The 15,061-nt window shown below is 38.2% G+C and overlaps 1 protein-coding gene across 1 annotated transcript in view; it reads left to right on the top strand.

Annotated features, from left to right (window-relative positions):
• Positions 1 to 12,583, top strand: part of pdss2 (prenyl (decaprenyl) diphosphate synthase, subunit 2) — a 48,267-nt gene extending 35,684 nt beyond the window's left edge. Inside the window, exons 5-8 of the mRNA XM_038302345.1 lie at positions 445 to 615; positions 4,990 to 5,121; positions 8,219 to 8,254; positions 11,419 to 12,583. Of these exons, the coding sequence (XP_038158273.1) occupies positions 445 to 615; positions 4,990 to 5,121; positions 8,219 to 8,254; positions 11,419 to 11,574 (495 nt within the window). The 3' untranslated portion in view covers positions 11,575 to 12,583. The remainder of the gene's footprint in view (positions 1 to 444; positions 616 to 4,989; positions 5,122 to 8,218; positions 8,255 to 11,418) is intronic.
• The last annotated feature ends 2,478 nt before the right edge of the window (positions 12,584 to 15,061 follow it).

Raw genomic sequence — 15,061 nt, 5'->3', positions numbered from 1 at the left:
AAAGATCTTTCCTGGAGCAAAGATGTTCTCGTGTTTTAGGTGCATTAAGGTCACAGATCAGACTAAGTCTATGACCTGCATAGAAAGCAAGTCTTTCTCCATGGTTGATTATGACATTAGGTGATACCAGCTGACTGTAAATGAGAAAATACCCTGATAAATAATGAATTAAGACAGACTTTCTTTATTCATATCGTCCACAGCTGTCAGGCTGCAGTGAGAAAAAGTTCCCTTTTAATTGCTCAGTCTTCAGGCTACACTCTGAATCCGCAACTAGCTGTCTCCCTGCCTGAAGTTTGTTTAAATTTGTTTAAATAAAAAATATATATATTTATATTATAGTGCATACATTTTTAAAAACAAAATTGTCTTGCTTTGTGTTATCCCTCTCTTCACTGTCAACTGAAAGTTTTATAAATTGTGAAGCTATGTTTCTTTCTGCAGGAGAGTCTCTGCGAGGGCGTCGACGTGGCGTCATGGGAGGATCAGACGTTTCTGTCTCACGGAGCTCTGCTAGCCAAGAGCTGTCAGGCCGCCATGCAGCTCGCTAAACACGAGAGAGATGCACAAAGACAGGCCTACCTGTATGGAAAACACCTGTCGCTGGGCCACAAGGTAAGTCCTGGGCAATCACAACACAAACCAACCTTCAAATCAAGACTTCTTCAGACGTTTTTCTTTTTTATCAAAAATATTGGCTACGTGAAAGAAAACAAATCAAGGAATCTGATATAATTAAGGACTTAGAATGAGGTAATTTGATCAAATCAAATAATGTAATAGAAATACATATTATGGCTCAGTGATAAAAAAAAAAAGGTATTCATTTAATTATTTTTATTTCATAATTCTTGCATAAAAACAATTACTTTTTCATAATGAACCAAAACAAAATAGTGCATCATTGTGAAGTGAAAGGAAATGATGCAAGTTTTATTTTATTTATCTTTTTATTCTTTGCAAACAGCAGTCTAAAAATCTTGGCGTAAGCGAAGCTTTAAAGCTATATATATAAGAAGCCTTTACCAGCTTTGGAGGCTTAGAAGGTTTTTTTTTCCCCGTTCTGTGCAAAATATCTGAAGGTCAAATAGATTTGGTGTAGACCAGACAGTTGGGGTAAAAAGTCTGAATAAGCTTTAGATGTGACTTTTAACCAGTAACCTTTCCAGTATCCTTTCCTTTAACCATTCCATTTTCTTTATAAACTGGTACCTGCTTCTAAATCCCCACAGCATGAGGGCACCGCCTCCATGTTTTGAAATGGTGATGGTACTCTAAGATGATGTGCTTTTTTTGTATCTGGACCAAGATTTTCACCTTTTGCCTCACCTTAACACCTTTTTTCAGAGTTGTGGGGTCATTTGTATGGTTTGTTTCCAACTGCAAAGGATACTTTGAAAAAAAGACCATAGTTTATTATACAGCCAAAAACAGGTGTAAACACACATTAGACATTAGTTTTTGGCTGTGACACCATCCTAGAAAGAAATATCAGCTGTGGTGCTGCCATCAACACCTTTGTTTATAGATGTTGGAGATCGGCCTGTTTTTTCAGTGTTGTCCTGTTTCTCTGACTGTGACAGGCTGGATGTGCTCCCTTCATCCTTTGACATGGGAGCTGGCTCATAGCTCAGCTGCCTGGCTATGTGTTTCCTGGATGGGGCCGCCTTTTACAGTTGCTTTTTGTATCTCTGCTTTTTTTTTGCCTGTTAAAAGGGAGTTTTTGCTCTCCACTGTTGCGACAAATATGCTTAGTGTGAGGGATTGCATTTCAGTCAATGCAATCAACTGGTTTTCCTTATGATAGAAAAATTTTTATCAATTTGACTGTATGACCTGGTGAACTGTGTTGTAAATTGTCGCTATATACGGTAAATAAACTAAATGGAATTGAATTGAATTGAATAGACCACAAAACGAGCTGCAAAAACATGTGATGCAAACTCTAAAAGAAGCAAGCATGAAAAAGAAATGCAAAAGAAAAGTGTTGAAAATTAAAAAGAAACAAGCTGCAAACAGTCTTATGATGCAAAGTCCAAAACACATAAATACAAAACAATAACAAGTGCAACAGAAAAACACTGCAAACAAAAATACTGCAATTACTAAAAAATAGAAAACTAAAACTTATGCAAATACAAAGAAATGCAGCAAGCACAAACAAAATCCTGCAATCACAGAGAGCATTTGATGCAAATAGTATAATAGGAGCGAACTCGGGCCACATAAATGGAAGTGCTTCAGACAACTAGAGGGAGTTGAACAAAGAACAAACCGTATCGGACAAAACCTTCCGTGCAAACCGGAATTTAAGCTTTAATGCAGAATGTCAAATTAAAGAAGAAAGGAGAGGCTTGCTCTCTTTAATTTTATTGTCAACGTAAGTCTTAAAATACTTTAGAATAACATCATAGTTACATAGCAATATAAGTAACACTTTGTTTCAATATGTTTTTTTTGTTCAACTCTCTCCAGTTTTCTGCAGCACCTGCTTTTTTAGAGCGAGTTTGCTGCTGTTTTTACTAATTGCATCATTTTCTTTCTGTTGCAGTATTTAGATTCTAGTTTTACAGTATCTTTGTTTGCAGCGTTTTTCTGTTTATGTGTTTTGGACTTTGCATCATTTATGTGTTTAGAGCTTATTTCTTCATTTCCTGCACGTTTTCATCTTTTTGCAGCTTGTTGCTTTTTGTTTGCAGCGTTTTGGATCACATGTTTTTTTTTTTGTTTTTTTTTTTTAGAACTTTTTATTTTTAAAACTTTTCACAACAAAAGAACATTCCCTGAGCCAAGAGTAATTAAATCAATAACAGAAATACTGATGCCACATGTACAATATTTCAACATAAATGCAGCACGATAAACCAGGTCACCTGAGACTTTGAATACCTTACAAGAGAGAACTGCACATATATAATACCATATGTACATATACATACACACAAACCCACACCCCTCCCCCTCCCCTCCAGGGTGCTTACCCACAGGCCAAAAATACAACATACAGTAAACAAACAGCAAAAAATTATATATATAATATATACCCACCTACATGTATACATACACACACGTATTCAACTATATACCTTAGTAATACCGATGACGGAGCAGATTGCGATCCATTAGAATCACTAGAGCCCAAAATCACACACCCAAATATAATTTCACCAAATGCCATCTTTGATTGAACTTGTCCACTTTGAGTTGTAAACATGCAGTCATTTTTTCCATCATATACACTTGTTTTACCCGAATCTTCCACTCTGCTATAGATGGTGACAAAACTTGTCTCCAGTTAGCCGTTATAGTTTTTTTTAGCTACTAATAGTAACATGTGCAAAATATACTTTTGGTCTTCATTAAAACAGTCTGGTATTATATTCAGTAAATAAAACAAAGCATTTGAAGGTATTTCTCTGTTTATAATTGTCTCTATCTCATCCCTAATCCCCTTCCAGTACTGACTGATAACAGGACAGTCCCACAGAATGTGCGTATGGTCACCAATCTTCCCACACTGTCTCCAACATAGGGCCGCTGAAGGATTTTTGACAAATCTAGAAATTAAAAATGGGGTGCGAAAAAATCTTATTAAAATTTTCCAACTGAATTCTCTCCACATTTGGCTGTTAGTTCCTTTTTGACTGCCTTCGCACAATTTGTCCCATTGTTCGTCCTCTATTATTGAATTGGATTCTAATTCCCAGTTTTCTTTTACATTATAGGTATTATGATAATTATTAGATGAGAGAATTTTATACAAATGTGAGACATGTTTCCGGGTTGGAAAGGTCTTTTCTCCAATAGTAATAAAATATTGTTCTATATCATGGATCACATGTTTTTGATGCTTGTTTTGTGGTTTACTGTTTCGGCCACCATAATATTGCCATCCTCAAATAATTTATTAAACTTTCCACTCTTGCATTAAAAAAGGGAAATGCTTTTTTACAGTGCAGCACTCAACTCTACTCATGTTTTTTTTTTTTTTTTTTTTTTTTTTTTTTTTTTTTTTTTTTTTTTTACCGATCCACAGTAATGGGAAAATAATAAAAGTGACTCATTCTGTTAGTTCACACTTAACAGATTTTTGCTTGTTAAATAAAAAAAGCATTGTTGTCCTTCCATCTTACAGTTCTTATGTCACTATAAGTTTCTTTATAGCTATAAAAAAAATAATAATAATAAAATATGCACCAAACCGGTGTTACAATGTGACAAATTGGGAAAGAGCTCAAGGGGTATTAATATGTATGCAAAGCTTTTTTTTTAATGAATGTGCTGCATAAAACTAAAATTTTAAATTAGTTTCACTCTAGTTAACACCCCTTTTATTCCTCCTTTGACAGATGTACTTTGCTTTGATTAAACTTCATCACAGTCATAGAAAAGGACTAAATGAGCTTCTGATCCACATGTTGCAGTCATGTCTGACTGCGTTGAGTAATTGGCCCTCCTCTAGTTTTGCTGTATCTTTGTTCATCAAATGCTTCCAGCTGAATTTATGCTGCCTAGAAAAGTTGTTGCAGGAAGACATTGGCTAAAACAATAAATACAGAAATGATAAAGAAGGTTACAAAATGACTGTTTTGAACTGATGTACATTTTATTAGGATGCAACTTAAATGCAGCATGAAATGCATGCATTTTAGAAGTTTTTAGTGAGCTGATGACCTGATTCACACTGCTGGAGTAGTTTGTGTCTCTTGTTGAGGCTCCCTGCAGCTGCCGTTCTGCGGGGCCTCTGCAGCACGCTGGAATCACAGCATGGTGAACGTTGAAATGAGCTCTTTAAAGGAGAACTATCCTCATCAGGACGTTTGTCTCTTACCAAACTGTCCACCCCACCGCTCATTAGCAGGACCTCTCCTAGTGTCAGCTAGCCAGATGTCATCTCAAACATTTTTTCCTACTTGTATGAAGGTTTAATTGGTAACCCAAACGTTACAGAGCAACATCAGTGACTGTTTGTGCTCCACCTTTGTGCAGCTCAACTCTGACCTGCAGCCGTTTGTAAGGAGCAGGCTGGGAGAGATGACATCGTTCAGTCTGAGCGCCGCCCCGGTGGTTTTCCACCATCAGATCGTCGGGAACGAGAGATGGCACCAGCAGCTGGAGGAGGTAAAAACATGGGCAGGCGGCCCCACCCACCTTCCTGCCATATTTTGTAAAAATTTAAATTAAACTTGAAAAACCTAATATTCTGTTAAGTTGTACAAGCTATCTCTAATCTCAGCTGGTGCATTTCACGCAGTTAGAAGAGTGGGAAATCCAGCTGCTTTTAACACTTCTAAAACTTGCTGAGTTTAAATCCACTGCAGAGCAGCTGCTTGTTTGAGCAGTAAACAGTCAGATTCATGTTTCCAGACAGTTTTTATCAGTAAATAAAAAAAGCTTGAAACTTCAGCTCCATATCTTTATATATTTTGCACGGCAGAGTTAAGACATCCCTGTTTCTGAATCTGCTGTGGTGGCTGAACACTATTTTTTTTAATAGATGTATAAAAAAAACAAATCCCACTTATGCATTTATCTTTTTATTTCCTCATCCTTCTGTGAAATTAATAGTCAAAGCATTTTTTTTTTTTTTTTTGTCATTTTTAAATAAGATCATTGGTCATTTATTCAAGGCTTGAACTCATGTTGGTATAGAAGGTGGTGATAGAGCTTTGAAATTTGCTGTTAGAAGAAAGAAAACACAAACTTTATTAAAGGGACTTGTTTGTAAAGTGGTTGGAGCAGGTTCACTGGTTGCAACCCCACAGATGGCACTTCTGAGTCCCTTGTTAAAGATAGTCTCTGTGTATGAACCTTGAAGCTCTATCTCTTCAGTTCTTTTCCCTGAAAAGAGATCACTCGGGATAAACTCTTTGAATAACACTTGATAACATATATGTATTAAATAACCAGGAGACATGACCACAGATTTTGATATAAATTGTAATCTTACTCAGATCAGAGAAATTGCTTAGAGTTTACCGAATGGCAGCTGCTCACCTCTCAGGAAGTGGCCATGATTAATAGTTAAAAAGGAATTTAATAAATCTCCAGTCAGCCACATCAATACATTTTACATCATACACAATGAGTAGACATTCATGGCTCCAACCTTATCAAAATATTACACCTCGTTCTTAGCTGAAGGACGCTGCTCTCATTCCATTTCCAAATCTTTGCACATACAGAATGAAGATTATAAGTCTCTTAATTAGATTAACTATTGTGGAAAACATCACTTCTGACACGCAACAGGCAGCTAATACCAAGCTGTAATAAACTCACACATCACCAATGATAATTATCCTAACACCCTGCTCCTGCATTTCTGCTGCCCATCGCTTCCCAGAAATGGGTTAAATGCAGAAGAGAAATCTCATTGGAAAGTCCAAAGTTGCAAAACAAAATAAAGACGGATATCATCGAGTGGCTGCAAAGCTGGAGCTAAAACTACAGCTTCCTGTCTATTCTGATAACAGTCTGGAATTTGATAAAGGTATTGTTGGAGTCTAGATAAATGGATAAAATAGAAAACCTAATGCATCCATCATATATATTTTATATTCCATGTTTGAAGCCTGAGATCTGAAGAAATACCTGCTGTAATTTTAATGGAAACTTTGGTTTCTCTGAAAGCCTGTTCAGTTGTCATGAAGATTCTTCAGATTTAATCAGAAGCAAAACATTGTCATAACTTCACGATAATGAAGAGTTGAAGTTAAAAACGACCCTTTATAAAGTGAAAAACAGAAAATAAGGGCTTAAGTCAAGCATAAATCCTAAATTGGATTTAACCGTGAAGAGAAGAGGAAGTCTTTGTAATTTTTTTGTACATTTTTTTAAAAAGATCTTCCAATTAAAAACAGCAATCATCATTTTTTTTTTGTTTGGCACTTTTTTTTTTTTCAAGACAATATTACTTTTTATTTATCCATTTAAATCATAAAAATGACACAATTATAACAAATGTCACGTCTCAAATGAAACATTTATGAACAAATCAAATGAAATATTAACACTAAATGTTTCATGTGATCTCAAACCATGGCTGCTGTTTGCACTAATTAATTAGAAAACAAATGCATGTTTAAGCATGGCCATACATAACCTTGGTGCTGATATCGGCACAGAATATCGGCCGGTGGATGAATCAGTCTACTTCTAGTAGCCACCATTCTGTCATTCACAAAGCAGATAGCACAGAGGAAAATACAGCTATAACAAACTTAGCAATATAGATTTGTTTTATATATTTTTGATTTATTTAAAAAGGGTCCATGTACAATTAAAACAGAAATGTAACCATGCCTGTCACATTTTGGACAAAGAAGACAGGTGGTTTGAAAGGGGTGTTAAGAAAGCCATTTATGTTAATAGAGGAAAAACCAACCTGGTCAGCCAGGCCAACAATGACCCTGACGACTCCCTTTTCAAAGGCATAGGCCAGTATCACATATGGTAGGAAAACAATGATCTCAACGACTCCCCATTACTAAGAGATGGACCTGTTTTTCAGTTCAGTTTGCATGTTTTCTAAGCCATAACAAGACTTTGTTGGGCTACTCTATAAAGCTTGGAACTCAACACTAATCCTAAATTTAGATTGGAAAAGCTTCCTGGATGGGAAGTGAAACTTCTTCAAAATTGGAAAACAAAGTCCAGTGGTTGTTTTTTAACTTTTTGGAACATACTCTTTGTCCTGTTAATATTCAAATTTAGACAAGACTGTCAATGTCAGTGACGTCAATGTCCATCCAAAGCTTTAGTGTTTCAGCTGCTAACCGCTCTGTTTTAGCATATATACAGTATATAACATAAAACACCAGCATATAGTTGACACATCAAGCACTTCTTTTTTTAAAGAGATTCCTTCACAATCGTCAGATTATCATCTATCAAAAAACAGATGTTTAAAAACAAATAGGGGGCCACTGGGAGGTTCACTGGACCACCTTATGCTTGAAAGAACAACATCTGGCTGCAGAAGCAGAGAGGAAAAAAATTGGGGAGGCGATTTCTAAAGATATAGTTGAGAAGGTGTTTTGTGCACCACAACAGATTGATTCGTTCTGACCCTTCAATCCCAGACTTTTATCTTGCAGTTTCTTGTTTGCACATAATACCTATTTTTACTGTCTTTCCTTTAAATGGACTGTGCAGCTTAATCTACAAATTAGCTAGACCTTCTCTTAAATGACACCTTCTCTGTTTTCTATCCAAGGCAAGGACCTTGAGAAACCAGTTGGACTATACTAAGGTAAGGGGGCATTTTCAACTTTCTACTTTTCTCATTAGACTCTTTTCACCTCTTAGCTGAGCTGCACTGAACCCATCAGTATCTCTAGAAACAACCATGATGCCCTTTCACTGTAACTCATATAAAAAGTTAAGAGATGGCCTTGCCAAAGTCAACGTGTAAGGCCAGAATGGGACCAAAGGAGCAGAGGGGAGGGGTCTGGGTGATGTCGGGAGGGGTAGGGGGGTGTTATCTGGTCCTGTCTGAAACCAGAGATAGACGGATTGGTTACCAAGGCCTATTTGTGGAGGAGACACCGAGGCTGTGAGGCAGAGGTATTGTGAGAGAATCTCCTTCAGCCGAAAAAGAGGAGAAGTTTTTAAGGGTAAGGAGGAATGAGGGGACACAAAGAAGTATAGGAAGGGGAAATACATGCATGGGGCAAGAGGGGGTACAAGAAATACCTCTGTGTAGTAAAATGTGATGCAATGACAGAATAGAAAGGAAACTTCTGACAGATTCACATTTCTCTTCAATCTCATGGTAAAAGTTAGAAGACGACACCAGCAGAGTTCCACAGCTGGCAAAGTTAAAAAAAGGAAACTTTACAAGACCTTCTTTAACCTTAGATACCTGCTGATCTGCTTCTACTAAAATTAATTTAACAAATATTGGACAGTTGAACCCGTTTTTTTCTAAACTTGCCATGGCACGAAGGGACGTTTAACCTCTGAAAGGAAAACAATATTCTTCTGTTTATGTAACATGTTCATCATAAAAACATTAACAGTTAGGGAGAATATCAATATATCAACTAAATATTTAGTTTCGGCATCGTTTAGTTAAATTTCAGCATTCAGTCTTAAGTTTAAGCACTTTATTTGCTTGCATTTTCCAAATCCATCTCGGAAAAAAAGCAGGTCTCTAATCCAGAACCCTGCTCATATTACCTCAGATTACCCGTTTTTATTTAAATTTTTCATGTAATTTCATTCTGTTGTCTTAGATTATTGCTAGAAATGTCCCCCAGTAGAAACAGGAGGGTCACTGGAATCTAGAACTACTTATAAACTCACCACTCTTAGCAAAACCTCAGCATGATGCTGCTACCGCCATGTTTTACAGTGGCTATGGAGGCATTTACAGAGTTGTTTATCAGCAAATCATAAGTTACATTACAGCTTATTGCATTGGTTGTGTAGCAAGAGCTGCTCGTCGTCTTTAAAGGGAAAGCACCCTGTGCTGAAGTTCAGACAAGCAGAGCAGTGTCTTCAAGCTGCTGTGAATTTAGAGATTTCTGATTGGCTAAAAGTTAAGTAGTTTCAGTGAAAGGTTTTCAGTGAAAATCTCCTCAATTCAATAGTTAAAAAAATTATATTTATATTGATTGCCCAGTTAAAACTAAAGGATTGGGTTAAATGGGGACAGATCACCCTGCTGCAGAGCTGAATGCTCAATATACACTATTCCCATTTGCTTCTCCTGCCTCTTTTTGATGCTGAAAATAAATTTTTTTCAGTGTCTGTGAAGAGCTGCACCTTTAATCCGAACAGGGGGTGTTCAGGGGGTAAAATCATCAGGGCGCTGATGCAGGGAGAGGCAAAGTTAGCTTCTAGTTTGGCATAAAAGGCGAGAGGGAAACTAATCTTTTTTTTTTATAAATAAGCATGCAGGATGTTTTTGAGTTTAGCTCTGTTATTTTTTTATTTAATTTCTTCTTGCTTAAAGAAAGGCCTATGGGGGCTTTCCACCTCCAGAATTCATGAGGCAAAACGCCCTCAGCAAAAAGATGTCTCAGTGCAGCAGCAGGAACCCACAGCTTCATTCAAAAAACTGGAAACTCAAAGCTCCTGTTAATGCTTCTTCAACTCCATGTCTTCCACTTCAGCATGTTGGAATGGGAAATGCGATGTGCAAACCAATCAACTTTATTTTATAGTGAAAAAATAGTTACCTTTTAACAGGCTTTTTTTGTTTTGTTTTGGTGGGTGGACTTCTTTTAAAAATAATTTTTATTTTCTAAAAGGAAAACCTAACCTATGTGAAAAAACATTTTCCCCTTTGTGTAATCATGACTTATCTTATATTAATCATGCGTTTATTAATTAACCAGGCCTGATCAGTGTTGGAACTTATAAAATCTAATAGTGGCATAAACTGAACCAGTCTGGCAGCATGAAGTAGGATACATGGAAAATAAATCAACACATGACCTGATCTAAAGAAATTATTAAAAAGCAACTGATAACAATCTGGAAGCCATATTGGTTTTTGGGCCCAAGAGAGCCTCCAACAAAATATAAAGAGAATAGAACAGTGGTTAACTCTCCTATGACTTCTAGAGGCATTTATGATTCATCTCAACACAAAAAAAGAACCCAGAACTTCAGTTAAGGATCATGTTCATGTGTTAACAATTTTAGGGGGGGGGGGAGCGAAATTCTTGGTACATGTTTGTAGTAGTGTGATTCTCTGGGGGTTGCTTTAGTTCTTCAGGACGCAAATGGCCTTCAATAACTGAATTAACCATTCATTTATCTCTTAACCGGAGAGAAGAACGTCCAACAAACAGTTTGTGACCTTAAGCTCAGGTTTAGCGGCAGGAAAAAGATCAGAAGGACTCCACAAGTCTCTCTTAATGGCTCAAATAAAAAAAAACAAATGTTTTGTATTGATCTAATGTGGACCTAAACCTTAGTAAAGAAATTATAAGATTTAAGGCCTCTTAAATGTAGCTGAATTAAAACAATCCTGTAAAGAAGGCTGGGTTGAAATTTAGTTTTTAATGAGAAATTACCTTTTTTTTCCACCAGGAAAGACCAGGTTACTTTAAATAATAATCACTTTCAAAATAGAAGAGCGGGGTTAAATCTTAAAATGAAGGTAGTATACATCAGTCAATGATCAAGTGTTTGTTTTGTTACCTGAATTACTGTGAAACAGCTTTTATTACTCATTTGATATGAAAACTAAGTTAAAAACAGCTGAAGTGTTACTGTTGACGTTAATTTTTAGCCCACAGGTATATTTGGAAACCACCATCCCAGCTGACAGTGTATCATTGTGGGGTTTTGGGTGGACGTTATCCTTCAAACTAACTTTTACTGCCCATTGCTGCACAGTGGAGGCTCTGACACCAGCGTGACAAACTAACGCTTGCTTTCATCCTCTCTCTCTTTCCACAGCTCTTGGCAGCGGTTAAGTCAGAGAAAGGCGTGAGCTCGGCGGTGGACTTGTGCCGTTACCATAGCAACAGGGCTCTGGAGGCCATCCAGGCTTTCCCCTCCTCTGAAGCTCGGTCCGCCCTGGAGAACATAGCCTCCGCCGTCACCAAATTTTGACCCAAGCCCACTCAGAGGGGGCACGCCTCCTCCGTGGAGCGCCGAGGCTCTGGCTTTGGTCACGATGCTGTCGCCAGGGTTTTTCCTTCAGAAACTCCTCCAACTGTTCATCACGGGATGAAAAAATCTCCTCACTCTGGCTTGCGGCCAGCTGTTTTGGAGGCTCCCTCCTCCTCCTCCTCCTCTTCCACAGCGAAAAATATCCCAGCAGGCTACTGTTTTTTTTTTTTTTTTTTTAGTTGTCATTGTTACCTGGCTTATCAGCAAAGCCACATACCGGGCAGAACATCATTTAAGATGTTTTGATGAATCGTCTGTGTCATCTGGAAAATGTGCCATGAGCAGTAAATGATGCTTGTTCTCAAAAATGTCCCATTATTCAACCTGCTTAATAGTGCAGAGATGACTCTAGAAACTGTAGCTGCTGCTGCTGGTTTTGCTCTCTGCCAAACTAAAGAGTTTAACTGAAGAAAAGAAGTCCTGTTTTGTTGGTTATGCTGCTAAGAACTGCTGTTACGCAGAGGATAGACTGGGGAGAATCCGGAGGTCATAATGTCATCAATGTTGCCTTGTTATGTCAGTCTCAACGCCTGTTTGTGTGTGTGTGAGAGATTTGAAGCAACCCAGGGGCATGGAAAGGTCACCCAAACCTCTCCCCTATGGGCCAGCCAGCGAGCGCATTGAAGCTCCGCCAAGCAGTAATTATTAATGAAGAGACCTGAGCAAATGGACAGGAAATGCAGAGGTATTGATTGGGCTGGTTGCCCTGCTCTAAGGCGTGCAGACTGGCGCCAGCCTGGTGGCCTGTGGTTTCCCAGGCTGATGTCTGTGGAGGGCATGATGTGGGCGGAGGGGGGAGGCAACTAAGGTGTGAAGCCAGGCCACCGCTGGCAGCTGTCTGTCACATACCGACTACAGGTTGTCTAAGGAGGGGACGGGAAAGACAAGTTATTCACAGCCGATATTTAACTTTAAATAAATGTGTGGATGGAGATTATTTCCAAAGATACTTCCTGAGTTTGATTTTCTTTTTAAGATTTTGTGGTACAAGTGTGTTTTTATTCACAGCACTTGAGATCGAGAGGAACGGAGGAAAACGTGCAGCAGGTGATCGGAGAAATGGAGTCAAACCAAGAACTGATGCTAGAAAACAGACGGTTGTTTGATAGAGCTACCAGTTTACTTACAGTAGATTTTCACATTTTTATCAAATGTTTTTCTTCAAAATATCAAAACATTTTGTTTAATTTCTTAGTTCTGGTGCATTGATTTAAAGAGGAAAGTTGAGATTTTTCACTATTTGACCAATTATCTCAGAGAGCCAATAGTCTGATCCTAGTATGTAAGATCTCAGGCTGACTGACTAACGCATCTCTTCTCATTTTTTATTTGGGGTCTGAAACACGTTTGAGCTTCAGGGAACCAAAACCAACTGGGTTTAATCAAATAAAGGTTGTAGGGGGAAATAGACACTTAAAGCACCTATTAAAGTTAAAAATCCAAAAGTGCCTTATATTGAAAGTTTAATAAGCTATTTTCAGGCAGTAATCCAGAGCGATTTCATAAAGACACATTACTCAAACAAAACTCCAAAGTTCCCTAGACTTTCCTGAAATGAAGAGTCCTTTTTCTTCTTGATCTTTCAAAAGAAATTCTCAATCGACAACAGTTTATTATGAACCACTTCGTTCCTGTAGAAAGTAAAATGTTTTCTGTTTGTGGGGAAGAAAAGCCCAGTTCCTGTGTTTAATGAAGCATCTGATAATGTTTCAGCTAAGCTTTTACACTAAGATGGGCCTGTTTACCTGCAGTGATCAAAACAAGCTTCAAGCAGCAGATAGATTTTCATTAAATGGTTGCCTGCTCCCATGTGTTTGAATTCGTATTGTAGGTGAGAGATTTATAATAAGCATTCACAGCATAATTATATTTCATTGGATTGTTCTCATGCTTTTGGAGGCGACGCAATCTATAAAATAATACAAAGAACATCTAAATCTACATCTATATCAGTGCAATATATGCCAAGCATTCTTCTTTATAGTGTTTACTTGGTCCTTTTTAGACAATAAAGGATTTTTGCACCGGGTGCAGTTATATGCTGTCGCCATCTGCTGGCAGTATTAAGTCACACATCCATTAACTTTGCAGATTGTGCAGCTTTAAATCCCGCCTCAATGAACACCAACACATGTATTGGATTCCAAATATTACGTGCGTCTCTTTTGGCATCCAATATGTTTTTGCACATCGTGCTACCCCCCGCCTGCCTCACCAGCCCCCCTCCTCCGGCTGAGGACTACCCCCCCCCACCCCCACCCCCCACCCCCCCCCAAAAAAAAAAAAATAAACAAAATAATAATTACAGCTTGCGGTTGTGATGGCCTTACGGTTGGAAAAGCCTCTCGTTTCAGCAAAGAAGGTTAGCAAATCCTGCTTTAAACCGTCCAAGATTTTGAAAGCTGTCTTCGGTAAAATGCTTACAGCAAATGAACAGCTGAGCATCAAACTTTGCAGGGATTTTCTGATAGCCAAATATAATTCATGCCTGTTGGGTCTTGGGAAGACTGAAAATGTTCCCCTTTCTCCGTGCAGCCTGGAACACTCCCTTTACACCCGTGGTTCTGGCTTATTTTCAATAGAGAAACTGCCTGCTTTGTAATTCTTGTAGAAGTAAACCCAACTGTAGGCTAAACAGCTAAATTAGTGTCTTACGCCTTCACAACCTCTATTTATGTTCTTGGGCCAGGGACCAGTGGGCTGGTCTATATGTACATTTCGGGGTGTGACAAAAGTACAGGCCAGAACCAAATAAGGCAACATCCTCGAGTTTACGTCAACTTAGGGCTTCGTTTGGATTTGCCTGTTTTATGATAAAGGTTTAGAATTGTGAGATTTGCAGAGAAAGGAGGTGTCGATGAGGTTTAAACTCCTCTGTATAACTACCGTTATTCATTTATGACAATGTAAACTCGGTTTTGCATTCTATCACCCCTTTAAGTTTACCAGGTTATGAGGTGATCAGAAGGTAACCAATTTCTGACAGTAGCCAGACTGATATGTGTAGAACTCAGTTCAGTTCTACGTTATCAATCTGGGATGGCTGCTGTTCCGTCTGTCCATGAAAAGGACGGAGGTTTAGTACCCACCTTCCATAATATGCTTTCAGCCAATCGTAGCACCGAATTGTGACGTTTTCACAACTAGCGGAGTAAGCTGATAAATCACATTTTTTCCAAATCTTGCCAGAAGAAAAGCATAGACATATTTCCCATCCTTTTCCCATCGTTTTAAACTAGAAATTGTCACTATTATAGCTAAAACAGAGTTAATTGCGATATCGACAGGTGAGTCCTCCAGCGTAGCCATGTTTGTAATGCCCCTTCTGACTGTCGTCATTCTCACACATGTCCCGTCTCACTGCTGGCATGTCATTGGTCCGATCCATTGGTGGTTACGAAACGGACAGGAGTCTTTCATGGATCTG

The sequence above is a fragment of the Cyprinodon tularosa genome, unplaced genomic scaffold (genome assembly GCF_016077235.1).
Source record: "Cyprinodon tularosa strain WSP-4 unplaced genomic scaffold, ASM1607723v1 ctg488, whole genome shotgun sequence".
NCBI classification, from domain to species: Eukaryota; Metazoa; Chordata; class Actinopteri; order Cyprinodontiformes; family Cyprinodontidae; genus Cyprinodon; species Cyprinodon tularosa.
The sequence above is the reverse complement of the archived record's forward strand: the minus strand, read 5'-3'. Positions and strand labels throughout refer to the sequence as shown.